Below are 14,260 nucleotides of genomic sequence, written 5' to 3'. Positions count from 1 at the left end.
TTTTATTAATTTTAATTTTATGTATTATGTGTGTTTTTTTCTGTTTTGTTTAATTCTATTGTTCTTAACTAATTTACTGTTCAGCATTTTGGTCCTGTGCTGGGTGCTTTATAAATAAAGTTGTATTGGATTGGTCTGTATTTACTTTTGATTGGGCAATCCTGAAGTTTCTGCTCTCTGATTGGTTTATTTTGGTGTTTAATATTTAAAATCACCGGGGTGTCATCCGTCCAATCCACGCTGAGCCTGTGAAGGCTGAAATGTGTGACAGGTAAATGAACCTGCGATCAGATTATCGATCAGTAGATCGATCCTGTTCGTCTCGTCCAGTTTCCCGTCATTCCGCTGCTGAACGGTTTCCATGGTAACCGTGACCGCGCCGCCGGACGCGCGCCGCCGCGATACGGAGGCGAGACGGTGAGTCACCGACAGAAAACAGCTCCGGTAACCGACGAAGCGACAACAGCAACCGACACACCGGGACGGGTTAGCACGTTAGCATGTTAGCATCCCGCTGCCGCGTGAGCCGGAGGCGCGAAACGGCTACGGACTGTCAATGAGGCTGATGACGGCAACTACCGCAGTGACATCACAGCAACAGACAGCAGCAACAGCATCGCCTACTGCAGGGCAGCGGCAACATCGCCCTACAGTCTGACTGCAGAGCAACTACACGAGAGCAACCGGAGACAGCAGCAACAAACTGACGGCAACTGTGCAGAATTAAACACGTCCTGATTTGTTTCTGCAGCAAACAGCAACTGATCCTACGCCAACATGTTGCTTAAACCTTCTGTCTTCAGCAGGGACTGCAGCAACTAAAACCTACAACATCTGCAGCAGCAGCAACTCCGGCAACCTGGAGTTTATCCAGTTGACATGTGAGCATCAACACGTTGCTTCAGCTTGGGAGACAGACAGCAACTTCATGAAGAGCAACCAGTGACAGAGCTACGATTTCACTCACAGCAACGCAGCCTACCACTACAGCAACTGCCAACAGCAGGTGAGCAACATGCGAGTGGGGGGGGGGGGGGGGCGTCTGATAATCAATAATCTGATCAGAAATCAGTGAGCACAGTTGTTCGGGCAGATGTTTGAAAACTATTACAGATCCTGATGACTGATTTTTAAAGCTGCAGCTGGTGCCTACCTGTAGTCATGGTAACAGGTAGCATGTACCTGTAGTAAGTGTGTTTGCAGAGCTCATCCTTAAACATCGATCCATCAGAAGATCAAAGAGAATCAATAAACCTCAGCTTAAACTATAGGTGAGTCACATGGTTAATCTCAGTCAGGCAGGACAGGAATCATCAGGTGGTGACATCATCTGGCCATCCAGGTGAGGGAAGGATAAAAAAAAACAAAAAAAAAAACAACTTACCTGTCTGTGAGGAGGCGGAGCTTGAGCAGAACACTTCACCTGCTGTGAATACTGCTTTGTTATTGGTACAAACAAACACACCTGAGCAGCGTTCAGCACAGATAGAAACAACAGAAGCTCCGGTCCAGCTTTTATTCTGTTCATACTTTATTTTTTCACTTTGATCGGTAAATAACTAATCAATAACTGATCAATGAGAGTGACAGTCCTCGTGCTCTTATTTTAAAAGTAAACGGTTGTTTCTCTCCAGGAGGACGTCTGCTTCTGACTGGACGGATGGACGTCCTTTCAGACTGTCTCGCTGATCAGATGACCTGGACTCAGGTGTGTTTCTACCTGCAGATGAGGAACGCAGAACTGTAGCTCGGTCATAGTTACAGTACTCGACTTGTTTAGTAATCTCTTTCATTGTTTGTCTCAGTCAGGTAACAGCCTCAGTTAAGCCCCACCCAGCACCCACCTCCCCCTCACGTCAGGTGAAGACAACAGTCAGCGAGATGAGCCTGTTGAAGGAGGTGGAGCCAGGACAGGAAATGGAGGGAAAGGTGAGTCTACCCATCATGCATCCCTGCGGTGTCGCAGAGAGAGAGAAAAGATTTATTTAGTGAAGACATTTCGAATAAAGTTTGGAGAGATCGAACAGAGACCGCGATGTGTTCGGGGAGACTTACCTGTTGCTGTGCTGCATTCAGGTGCAGACCTGGGCTCAGTCTCTGGTGTACACGCTGGAGGAACTCGAGTGTAAAATCTGCTATAATCGCTACGACACGCGCAGCCGGAAGCCCAAACTGCTGGGCTGTCTGCACCGAGTCTGCGCCAAGTGTCTGAAGAAGATGGTCGACATGGGTGAGTTCACCTGGCAGGTAGACACACAGCACAGTCAGCTGCTGGATCACGCAGATGCCAGCATGACCGTTACCTGGTCACATCACCTGTTATATCATGTGATTCCAGGAGAGTCTTCGCCGTCCATAATCAGCTGCCCATTCTGCCGCCACGAGACGTATGTCCCCGACGAAGAGGTGTGGCCTCATTTCCTCCTCTTCGACGGTCAGAGTCTGACAACCTGAACTCACACTGTCTCCTCCCCCTCTTCCTCAGGTGTGGCTGATGGAGGACGACCGGCACATCCTGGCGGTCCTGTCGTGTCAGGATCGTGCTCGGCGAGGAGGTGGAGCAGGAAGTGGCAGCGGTGGGGAGGTAGTGCTAAGTCCCAGCAGTCTGACAGGTAAAAACCTGAGAGTTAGAATGAGATAGTCAGCCAATCACAGCCAGCCGGTAGATTTATCCAATCAGGAATCTCCGCGATAAAGTGACCTGTTTGAGGTGATTGAGCGGTATTCTTCGCCGTCATTGGTCAGCGGTATCCTTTATTGGACACCTTAGATATTGATTACTGGTTGGTGTATCCATAGTTTTCACATGATGTCAGCGCTCGGGAGACACGCCCACCTGGAGGGTAAAAACAGTACTTTGCTCTCCAGCCTTCCTTAAAAAGGAAAATAACAGTGTCTGGAATTTCTCTTGGTAAAGCTCTGCGTCTGTTCCCAGGGGGCGGAGCTGCAGGCAGCGGCGAGGAAGCATCCCACCGCTCCTCGGACTGTCTCGTCATCACCATCATGGAGCTCCCAGAGGAGTCGCCATCCTCAGATTCACTGAGCATGCTCAATGTAGTGGGTCTGTACCATGCTCCCAGTCTGGACTCGCTGCCCTGCAACCTCCCAGGTCAGAAATGCCGTGCCTGGACATCCCGCAGCTTCCCACGCTGCCTGCTGGGGGCACTCTGCCTGGTAAGTACCAGTTTAACCAGTTTGAACATAACTATCTAAATCAGAACCAGTGTAACTGGTGTGTGCGGCTACTCCCCCTGTGTGTGCAGGTGTACTTTAGCTCGCTGCCATTGGGGATCTACCTGCTGATGATTGGTCAGCTATGGCTGGGCGTGGTCCTCGTCAGTCTCGTCCCGTCCACGCTGCTGCTGCTCGTCCTTTACGGCTTCTGTCAGTGTCTCTGCCACGAGCTAATGGAGGCGCTTGCTGCCCGCACGCACTCGCTACCGTGACAACAAAATGTAGCCATAGAAAAGCCTGTAGACTGAGCCATCACACTCTGACATCACTCTGACCCTGCCCTTTGTGAATACCAGCAAGTCCCCCTCACACATCCCCTTGGTGGAAATACGGCCAATCAGTGTTGAACTACGTGATGACATCATCACATATAGGAAGTGGAGACAGTCCTCTCCAGTCAGAAGACATCTGCTGACTAATCAGAGACATGTTACTGTCCTGGGCATGATCATAAAACTGTTTTACCTGCTGATTACAGAACACACCTGTACCTGTATCACCTGTTTATCCCACAGTCACATGACCTGACAGGCTGTTAGCCTAGCTTAACACTTACACTAATCACAGAGGGAAAGTGCTAGCCTAGCTTAGCATGTGTATTTAGCTTTGAAGCTGTGCTTATTCTAAGCTATGCTAACAGTCCCGATGTCCTGTCTGTAAAATGATTCATGAACCCTGTGATGATGATGAGTGTCACTTCCTGTCCGTGTAGTGGGCGGAGCCTTTGGCGAATCAACTGTTTAGTTTTGTGATGAAATAAATAAACATAAGTGACATGAAGTGTTTGAATCATTTCCTGCTGCGAGTTCCTCTCAGGTGAAAGGTTGTCACGAGTGACACCTTTGGGACCTGTGGGTGGAGTCCCAGGAGCATTTGGGCATCAGCTTGTCGCTGCGTGTTAATTAAAAACACGCTATCCTCAGAGAGAAGAGCAAGAGTGTTTATAGAAACCTGGCAAGAGCTGCTCTCCACCACAGAGGAAGAAGCTGCAGCAGGTACAACTTCTTTCATACAGGTGTTCTATAAAGGCACATCCACAGGTGGGTCATACAGGTGATTTTACATTTACTTGTCTAAGCATCACCCAGATTTAGATATTAAGTTTTAGATGTTTGAACAGCACCTGTCCTACCTCTCTCCTCCCTCCAGGCGGTCGACATAATGAGTCGTTGGCGTCGTTCAGTGGACGAGCTGGCGGCACGGCGGCGACAGCATGAATGTGAGCGCGCTCAGGATGCACTCAGTCGGGTCACTTCATGTTTCCAGCAGCTGGTTGCGTTGGTCGGTAGCTCAGCCGACGGCAGCTTCCTGCGAGATGAGTTGGATGAGACGAGAGCTGTGGCTCACCGGATCTGCAGTGGTAACACCTGTCTGTGGTTCACCTGTCCTTCTCACCTGTGTGTTTCTCGCTGTCTCACGTGTTCACCTGACTCTCATTGCTCCATCTCCCTTATGTGTCTTCAGGGCTGTCCTGCCGGCTGCTGCGCTCGCTTTCAAACTCTGACTTTGCCCCCTCAGGTGTGCAGGACAGGCAGGTTTTGGAGCGTCTGTGGGTTCTCTTCCTGTCAGCATTGGAGCACTTCCTGTATGACCTGCGTAAGGCCTGTGACCTAATTGGGCAGTTCCCCCTGACTGAGCACAGCAACAGGCGCTCGCTGGTCAACACAGGTCAGCTGATTTTAGTTCTGATGTGAGATTGGCTAACTTTGTGTAAAAGATGTCTGTTGTGGCCGAGTCGTGAACCGGTAAATCACCTGCAAGTGTTTTTGCTTGAATGTCTAAATCGAGGAGTACTCGAGTAGGTTTAAGAACAAGTTTTTATTGCAATTCAAGTTGTTCAGTCCAATGAATAGCTTGAAAAGGTACAAAGGTAAGCGGTGAACTGCCAGAGGTTAAAGGTAAGGTTAGCTAAAACTGAAAAAATAATGCACATTTCAGAATTATACATAAAGGCCTTTTTCAAGGAAACACACAACGTGTTAAAATTTTAAAGCTGTTCTGCAGCAATGGAGGCTGGTCAAGCCTTGAAAGCTGGTGCTACTAATTCCTACAGGTGTTCCCACTTTCCTGGATTACTTCCCCCTCTGCATAAAAGCAGTGTTGGAACACACTGATGTACCCTCGTGACCATCAGCTGAACAGTAGTGTGTTGGTACAAAAACGGGGAGAAAAAGGTGATTAACAATGGAAGAGAGACGGAGCATCATAACACTTATAAATGTTTGTCTTTCCAAACTGTGACAGGAAGAGGTCTGCAGACCCAAAAACACAACTGAACCAGAAGTTTCTGAGAGTTAACAGTTTGATAGGCGGCTCACAGGACAACAGCTTCAAGCACAGAGTAATAGTGGTCGTAGTGAGCAAGTCTCAGTTTTCCCTCACCTCAGTCTCAAACTGTATATTTATTTCTTACTCTTCCTATATTTATTGTTTTTCTTTTGCACTGAATGGAACTGGAGCCTCGTTGTCTCGTCTCTCTATGTACTGTATATCGCAGAGATGACAATGAAGAGAAGACTTCGAGCTGCAGGTTTGACAGGACATCACTAAGATGTCAGAACAAGACAGAGGTTTGGCTGTGCCATGAAACACCGCCATTGTAATACTGCAGACTGGAAGAAGGTTTTATGGACTGATGAGTCATCACGCAGGATCTTTGTACGCTGCCGAGTAGGTAAAGGATGGGTCCACAGTGTGTGGCATCAACTGTCACACATGGAGGAGGACGTGTGATGGTCTGGGGCTGTTTGCTGATCCAGAGTCGGTGACTCGTACAGAGTGAGAGGCTCCCTGAACCAGAACAGCTGCCACAGCATTGTGCAGCACCATGCAGGACCCTCTGGCATGCACCTAGTTGGTCAGGGGTTCATCCTACAGCAAGATAATGACCCATAGCAAAAGTGCCAGAACTACCTCAGGAACAAAGAACAAGATGGTGAGCTTGGAAACATGGAGTGTGCAGCACAGTCTGCAGACTTAAACCCCATCGAGCTGGTTTGAACTGGACAGAAGAGCGAAAGCAAAGCAGCCTACAACGTCCACATTTATGGGAACTTCTGCTACAGATATGGGAGAATATTTGATTTCTATTGTATTCCATTGCCAAAGGAGGCTACTGACGAGTCAAAGTTTACAATACACTTTGGTCTATAAACTGATTCCATTATTTATTCATTTACTTTTTACTCCAATTGCTTATTTGTGCTGCGCTTTCACTTCAGAGTGCAATGAGACATCAAACATTTTTAATGAAAAACTGGAGAAACTTTTAGCTTGTAGTAGAGCTGGGCGATAGAACGATAACGATATGTATCGCGATATAACTTTTTCTCGATAGAAAAATTCAACTATCGCGATAGACCTCGCCGCTCTTGTCCTCTTAAAAAAAAAAGAAAGAACAGCCATTCCAAATTACGTAGCGCAGAGCTGAACCAATCACAGCCGCAGCGTCACGTCGCGTGACTTGTTACATACAGCACAAGTGCCAAGCCGCACATGTGTATTTGTTTGGGAAGCAGCCAGCCACCGTACCGCCCGGGTAATGGAGGAAATGAGTGTGCCGACTAGAAAAATCAACCGAGCGTGACCGAAGGTTACCGAAGAGAAAACAGATGATGGTTCCAATGCCGGAGAGATTGTCGAACGGAAGAGCCAGAGAAGTTCCGTAGTGTGAAGGTATTTCGGCTATTTCAAGTCTGACAAAAAACAGAGTAGCGTGCACTGTAAATGTGCCGAAAGCAAGTCTGGAAATACAATAAACTGGTGCATGCGCTACGTCCACACGTACCCGGGTATTTTTGAAAACGCAGATTTTTCTATGTGTTTGCACCTTTCGTCCAAACGTAAACGGCGTTTTTGGTCACTGAAAGCGAAGATTTTTAAAAACTCAGTTTTTGCATTTACGTGTGGACTAGAAAAACGGAGAAAACGCAGCGTCAAAGGTGTGCGCATTTTTTGACGTCACACTGTGCGCCACGTTATTGTTTCGGTGAAATGAATTTCTACAATACTGTTACTGTTAATTCTACTCTCTGCAGTGTTTAAATGCTTACATATACACACAGTTACTGTCCGTCCACACATACGACTCGGTTCTGCTTCTATGCCGCAGCTTTGTTTACTTTTTTCCCACCGAGGCTTCTAGACTTCTGATTGGCCAACATTTCTGCACGGTTAGGAATCTAGCGCCACCTGCTGCTTTGGCATGTTCATAGCAGCGTTTTCCTTCATTTCTCCCTTTATGTGTGGACGGGATTATTTTTTAAAACGAAAACGGAAAATCTCCGTTTTCAAAAATACCCGTGTACGTGTGGACGTAGCCTCAGTCTCTGACTGGAAGCGCTAATTCGTCATTCGGCTTTTGTCAGACTAAAGTAACTGTTAAAACTGTTTGAAAAGCTCAGCTATACAACAAGGAGAGATCGAGAATTTCCTTTTAGTTCTCAGTTTATTTGATATTGACAAAAGTTAGTCAATTTTGTCTGTTCTTCTGTAAAACAAACTAAGATTTATTTTTAGAATTAATATTTTGTTTCTAAGTGGAATTGACAATTTAGTCTGTTTCGTTTGTTCTATTTTGAAACTTAAACGCTTTAGCGGCTGCCTTTTGTGTAGTTTGCAATATTTGCCTTTATTTACCTGAAAAAGTCTCATGTTCCTTAAGTACATCTACCCTGTTGAACTTATTATGGGAAATAAATATTTAAATCAAAACAAGCTACTGATTATTTCACATTTTACTTGTGAGCAACGGCACATTTAAATCTTACAAATATAGTTATTTGGCTTATATCGTGATAGATATCGTTATCGCCTGAAATGAAAAAAACATATCGTGATATGAAAAAATCTTATATCGCCCAGCTCTAGCTTGTAGTGTATGTGTAACCTGCGCTTTCTTGTCCAATGTAGGAACGTTACCATGGAGACCTCAGGTTTTGTTTTTTATAGGCTAACGCGTGTCACAGAGGTTATTTTTCTGCTATAACCGAAAGCTTACCTAATGCTGGGCATACACTGCGATTTTTGTCCCATTTTGGCCAGAGTGTCGCCTTAATCGTGTGTCGTGCGTCGTGTAGTATACATAAGGTAACGAGAAGCGATTAACACACAATCATCAATCATATGGTTGCAAGAAAATCAAACCTGTTTGAAATCCTGTCGCCCCTCGTGAGGGCGTCACTGCAGCCTCTGCGCACGCGCGGAGCAACAGTGCAGCGTGTGATCTGGACACAAGCGATGGAGGCACAACTTGTAGAACTTTGGCTCATCTGAGCCTTTTCGATCTATCGCGACCACACCAACCATGAAAAGAGTTGGATGGAGATCGCTGCTCAATCACAGCTGCCTGATCAATGTTTTTCATTAGCAATTTAGCAAAGTTGATGGTGGTGTGTGAGTGAAAGACAGAGAGGGAGATTTTGTGTTATAAGCTGACGCACAGTGACTGGCAGTGTTGAACCATGACAAGCATTAGTTTTGATTGTCCAGGAACAACACGAGCACGGGGACATCAGATTGTGCTCTTATCGATCCGTTACTGACCCGTTATCGACCTCTTACTGATCTACTTTATGTTGCTCCTCCCCTTTTGTGAGTGTGGACGCTTCATCTCTTTGCTCTTAAATGCTTTGCTTCTTTTATTGATTTTTATGCTGATTTTTTTCCCTTTTTTCCGTATGAGCTTACCTGCGATAGCTTCTGGACACTTATAGATCATTAGGACTAAAGTGTTCTTAACAGAAACAGCAACATTTTTATAGTGACCTTATCCTCAGCGCTCCGTGTGTCTGTGGCCTAGACACAGCTGAAGCCTGATTACAGCGTCTGGGCACCGAACAGCCTCAATAGCCTGGAAAGGTGCTAACCGCTAGGCTAACTAGCAACAAGATGCCTTCCCTCTCCACAGATGACTACCACAGCCTCCTGCAGAAGATTGCAGTACTGGAGACAAAAATTCATCGCTTAGAAGTAAACGTGGAGGTAAATGGACTGTGTGGAAATGAAACAACCTTGCCTTTGACTCAAAACAATGGCGATGAGCAAGCTAGCACATAGCTAAGGAGCACAGATAACATGACCAAGAAAGTAGACTCTGTGCATTATTATAAATCCTCAAGTGATAATCCCCCCTTGGACTGTCTTGGTGCAAAACCAAGACATAAATCATGTCTCCTGGAAGGGGGAGGACGTATCACAGGCAGGGCACAGCGAGCTGAAATCTCTGAAACCGACTGGCCTTCACTTCCTACGAGACAGAGAAGCTCTTCTACCCCTGTATACGGGAGGAAACAGGACTGGACAACCGTGAATAGGAAGGTTAACAACAAACCTCCAAAACAACTGAATGTGAAACTGCAGAACAGATTTGCTCCACTATCAAAGGACCCTGGATCTATATCGGACAACCATCCATCTAAAAGCAGCAAAATAAGGTCTGAAAATCTGTTGAAAAGTAAAAGACCACAGGGAAAGCTAAAGGCTAGGCCTGAAACTCTGATTGTGGGTGACTCTGCCGTAAAGGATGTACAAAGGATGTGCGGTAAGAACACTAAAGTCCTCTGCTTTCCTAACGATATGGTCAACAACCTGAAGGAGAGAATTCTTCAAATTGCAGATGAATATCCAACTGTGACAAACATTGTTCTGCATACAGGGTCAAACGATGTGTCCAAACAACAGTCGGAGGTTCTGAAACGGGACTTTACTGGATTATTAAACACTGTAAACTCTCTGAATGCAGCTGTATTCATCAGTGGACCTGTACCGCCGGTCAGAGGAGGAGACGAGAGATTCAGCAGGTTGTTTACACTGAATAAATGGCTTATATCAGCATGTGCTGACCACTCAGTGCATTTTATCAACAACTTTAATATTTTTTGGGAACGCAGGCATCTGTTTAAAGCAAATGGATTTAATTTTAACAAGTCAGGGGTGAAACTGTTCACCTCCAACTTGTTTTATTCCATACGTCATCCATCTGTGCTTGGTGCCAAGGCTGAGATAAACGAGGAGTTATCTCATAAAGAGGAACAAACAGTACTCCAAGAACAGACAAAGCCCAGCAGAAACCTTGAGGAGGAGCTCCATCTGCCCCCACCCGGGAAGAGCCTCAGAAAGGAGAGACATCTGAGGCAAGAAGAGGGGTCCCTATTTGCCTCCAACTCTCTCAACAACACCAACGACCAGGACCAGGGACCACGACCTTCCCCAGTCCCCCAAACCCCTGACAGGCCATCACCCTCCTCCCCCTCCCTTTCTCCCTCCTCCCCACACCTGAAATTCACTGAGGAGATGATGGAGCGGGTCAATGCTGGGCTCAGATCTACCCCCCGGCCCAATCCCTTTTTGTCCCCCATAAACCCCCCACCAGAGCTGCCAAAGGTTCGCCATCGAGCCCCACCCTCAACAGAGCGATCGAAGTCACATTGCTCAGCCTCGCCCCCCTTAGTTCCTCCTTACCACCTTCATGCCCTGTCTCCGCAGTCTGATGTGTGATGTGTGGAGGGTCCGGGCTGCGAGGATTATGGCAGTGGTGACTTTCCCAGGAGAAGCTGGGACCCTGTTTACTAGAAGGTTTTAACATTTCTGTACTTTTAGGTGACAGGAGACATGTGGCCTGGTCAAAACACAGAGAAATGCACTCTAAAAGATCTTTGAACATAGTAAACATACCTTGTGTGCCACAGACTGCTCCCAAACACGAGGGGACAAGTAATACCTCTAAAACACTTAAGCTGGCTTTATTAAACGTTAGATCTTTAGCTGGGAAAACATTTTTAATTAATATCAGGCGTGTTTCCAGAACCACTAAAAACTGCTGTAATAAAACCTATACTGAAAAAGGACAATCTTGACAAGACACAAATGAACAACTACAGGCCGATCTCAAATCTCCCATTTTTAAGTAAGATCATTGAAAAAGCAGTTTCTCAACAGCTCAATTACTTCTTAAAACAGAATAATTGCTACGATGCCTTCCAGTCAGGTTTTAGACAGAACCACAGCACTGAAACCGCTCTGACCAAAGTGTTCAATGACATATGTCTGAACACAGACAGTGGAAAAATGTCAGTCTTAGTTTTACTGGATCTCAGTGCAGCATTTGATACAGTTGACCACAACATATTACTCAAACGACTGGAGAACTGGGCAGGTCTTTCAGGAACTGTACTAAACTGGTTCAAAACATACTTAGAAAACAGGAAATACTTTGTATCAATAGGTAACTTCACATCTGAGCAGACAAGTATCACATGTGGAGTTCCCCAAGGTTCCATCTTGGGACCCTTTCTGTTTAACATCTACATGCTCCCACTGGCACAGATTATAAACAACAACAAAATAAACTATCACAGCTATGCAGATGACACACAAATATATATCACAATGTCACCAGGAGACCGAGGCCCTGTACAGGCTCTTGGTAAATGCATTGAGGAAATTAATGACTGGTTGTGCCACAATTTTCTCCAACTAAACAAAAACAAAACTGAAGTAATAGTCTTTGGCGCCAAAGAAAAACGATTACAGGTCACCAGAGAACTTCAATCTATACACCTAAAAACCACAAACCAGGCGAGAAATTTGGGTGTAGTGATGGATGCAGACCTAAACTTAGAAAAACACATTAAGGCAATAACAAAGTCAGCTTACTATCACCTCAAGAATATTTCAAGGATAAAAGATCTGATGTCTCAACAGGACCTGGAAAAACTAGTCCATGCATTCATCTTTAGTAGGCTTGATTACTGTAACAGCATCTTTACAGGTCTACCTAAAAAATCAGTCAGACAACTACAGCTCATTCAGAACTCTGCTGCTCGAGTCCTCACTAAGACCAAAAAAGTGGACCACATCAGTCCAGCTCTGAGGTCTTTACACTGGCTGCCTGTCCGTCAGAGGATAGACTTTAAAGTTCTGATGCTGGTCTATAAAGCTCTGAATGGTTTAGGACCAAAATACATCAATGACCTCCTGACCCAGTATGAACCTTCCAGATCCCTCAGGTCATCTGGATCCGGTCTTTTATCAGTTCCCAGAGTCAGAACCAGACACGGAGAAGCTGCATTCAGCTTTTATGCTCCTTATATCTGGAACAAACTCCCAGAAAGCCTCAGATCAGCTGAAACACTCGGTTTATTTAAATCCAGGTTGAAGACTCACCTGTTCTCAGCTGCATTTGAATAAAGCACCAAAATCCACACTTTTAAGCTTAAATTTCAAAACTTACATTTAACTACGGATTTTATCTGATTTTATCTGTTTTGATTTTATATACTGTTTTGTTTGTTTGTTAATTAGTTTGTTTGTTTGTTTGTTTGAATCAATTTTAAATCATGCTTTTTATTTGTTTTTGTTTCTAATGTCTCTGTAAAGCACTTTGAATCACCTTGTTGTTGAATTGTGCTATACAAATAAACTTGCCTTGCCTTCATAAATTCCAGGACCTCAGTCACCAAGAAGCTGAACTTACCTGAGGAAGTGTTTTTCTCATCCACCTGACCATCTGTTTCTCACCTGTCCTTCTGAATTTATAGGATGTGTTGATGGCGTGGTGGGCGTGGCAGCTCGGGTGGCCTCAGTCCAGTTGCCATGGCTCACCTCGGAGGTGGAACCAAGCCCAGATCTGACCAATCACATCACAGGACTGGAAACTATGATGAGCGAGATGCAACAGAGGGTGAGGGGAAGCATATGGAACACTTCCTGTTGGACTGTGAGGTTTAACTGTTGCAGAGTCACCTGTCTGCTCTTTAGGTTGCTTTATAAACGGCTGAATTCTGTGCCGCTGCTTTGTTTTTTGTTCTGAGTGTCTCACCGTTGCTCTGCAGGTTCCCGTGGCGTTCTGGTCGGTGGAGGCGACCCAGCCGGCGTGGGCTGAAGCCCGCGGTGAGCCAGATGACCTGGTGGAGAGCCTGGAGGACCTGATGGAGGTTGAGGTCATTGCCGGTTCCAAGAAGACGGCATGCTGTGGGCTGGGCTGCGTCGGGTAGATGTAGATTTAAGTGTTTCCATTAAGATGGGAGAATCGTGTTTTAGAGGAAACAGAAGAAAACCTGGGTTCATTTGTCATTGTGATGTTTAAACAATCAATATTAAATAAGTCTAAATAAAGCTGGCAGATCAATATCTGCAGTGATTAATTATTAACATGTCACAGAAGAAAAATGCCACTGGATGGTTGAACTATCCTTTAGGAGGTGATAGACAGGTACATACTGAGATAAAATACACAATGCATGGATTCACCTGCAGCATAACTAAGGGAGGATTCAGGGTCACCTGGTCCAGCCCTAACTATATGCTTTAGCAAAAAGGAAAGTTTGAAGCCTAATCTTGAAAGTAGAGATAGTGTCTGTCTCCTGAATCCAAACTGGAAGCTGGTTCCACAGAAGAGGGGCCTGAAAACTGAAGGCAGTCGTCCAGCCTGGAAGTAATAAATGCATGAACTAGTTTTTCAGCGTCACTCTGAGACAGGATATTTCTAACTTTAGAGATGTTGCACAAATGGAAGAAAGCAGTCTTACATATTTGTTTAATATGTGCGTTGAAGGACATGTCCTGGTCAAACATGACTCCAAGGTTCCTCACAGTGTTACTGGAGGCCACGGTAATGCCATCCAGAGTAAGAATCTGCTTAGAGACCATATTTCTAAGCTTTTCAGGGCCGAGTACAATAATCTGTTTGATCTGAATTAAGCAGAAAATGAGCGGCCGTCCAGGTCTTTGTCTTTAAGACATTCCCGCAGTTTAATTTCCATTGTCAATATTATTCAATGAAATTAAGGGCAGTGTCAAAAACACACTGAGACTGAGCTGTGATGTCATCAAGTACTGCCTTTCCAATCAAAGGATGAATTCACTTGCACTCAGGTGAACTATAAAGTGTACTTGAGTATTGATGTCATGATGCAGCAGCAAAGAAGAAAAAAAAGAAAAGACCCCACCCAAGGCTCCTCCTTTTCCTCCTAGTCTTTCAAAGTAAAACCAGCTTAATTTTGAAAAGAGAAGCCCAGCCTGCATG

The 14,260-nt window shown here is 45.4% G+C and overlaps 2 protein-coding genes across 2 annotated transcripts; both read left to right on the top strand.

Annotated features, from left to right (window-relative positions):
• The first annotated feature begins 1,660 nt into the window (after positions 1-1,660).
• LOC146632937 (E3 ubiquitin-protein ligase RNF182) lies at positions 1,661-3,446 on the top strand. Its single transcript, XM_085354792.1, has 7 exons — positions 1,661-1,708; positions 1,810-1,929; positions 2,077-2,230; positions 2,339-2,406; positions 2,486-2,612; positions 2,936-3,174; positions 3,264-3,446. The coding sequence occupies exons 1-7, from the start codon at positions 1,661-1,663 to the stop codon at positions 3,444-3,446; spliced, it is 939 nt and encodes a 312-aa protein (XP_085210918.1).
• Positions 3,447-4,395: 949 nt separating this feature from the next.
• LOC146632936 (regulator of G protein signaling 9-binding protein) lies at positions 4,396-13,229 on the top strand. Its single transcript, XM_085354791.1, has 4 exons — positions 4,396-4,594; positions 4,699-4,902; positions 12,774-12,916; positions 13,068-13,229. Exons 1-4 carry the CDS (start codon positions 4,396-4,398, stop codon positions 13,227-13,229), a joined length of 708 nt encoding a protein of 235 aa, XP_085210917.1.
• The last annotated feature ends 1,031 nt before the right edge of the window (positions 13,230-14,260 follow it).

Source organism: Diplotaxodon limnothrissa, linkage group LG5 (genome assembly GCF_057381915.1).
Source record: "Diplotaxodon limnothrissa isolate DT_005_m linkage group LG5, D_limnothrissa_male_GT1.1, whole genome shotgun sequence".
Taxonomy (NCBI): Eukaryota; Metazoa; Chordata; class Actinopteri; order Cichliformes; family Cichlidae; genus Diplotaxodon; species Diplotaxodon limnothrissa.
Note: the sequence above shows the minus strand (reverse complement) of the source record. Positions and strands in the feature narration are given on the sequence as shown.

Bases quoted from the DNA above. Each gene is read 5' to 3' on its own strand.
- LOC146632937 (XM_085354792.1), top strand. From the start codon at position 1,661: ATGGACGTCCTTTCAGACTGTCTCGCTGATCAGATGACCTGGACTCAG. The intron at 2,231-2,338 runs GTGAGTTCACCT...ATGTGATTCCAG, and splicing joins GAAGAAGATGGTCGACATGG to GAGAGTCTTCGCCGTCCATA. The intron at 2,407-2,485 runs GTGTGGCCTCAT...CCTCTTCCTCAG, and splicing joins CGTATGTCCCCGACGAAGAG to GTGTGGCTGATGGAGGACGA.
- LOC146632936 (XM_085354791.1), top strand. From the start codon at position 4,396: ATGAGTCGTTGGCGTCGTTCAGTGGACGAGCTGGCGGCACGGCGGCGA. The intron at 4,903-12,773 runs GTCAGCTGATTT...CTGAATTTATAG, and splicing joins GCGCTCGCTGGTCAACACAG to GATGTGTTGATGGCGTGGTG. The intron at 12,917-13,067 runs GTGAGGGGAAGC...GTTGCTCTGCAG, and splicing joins TGAGCGAGATGCAACAGAGG to GTTCCCGTGGCGTTCTGGTC.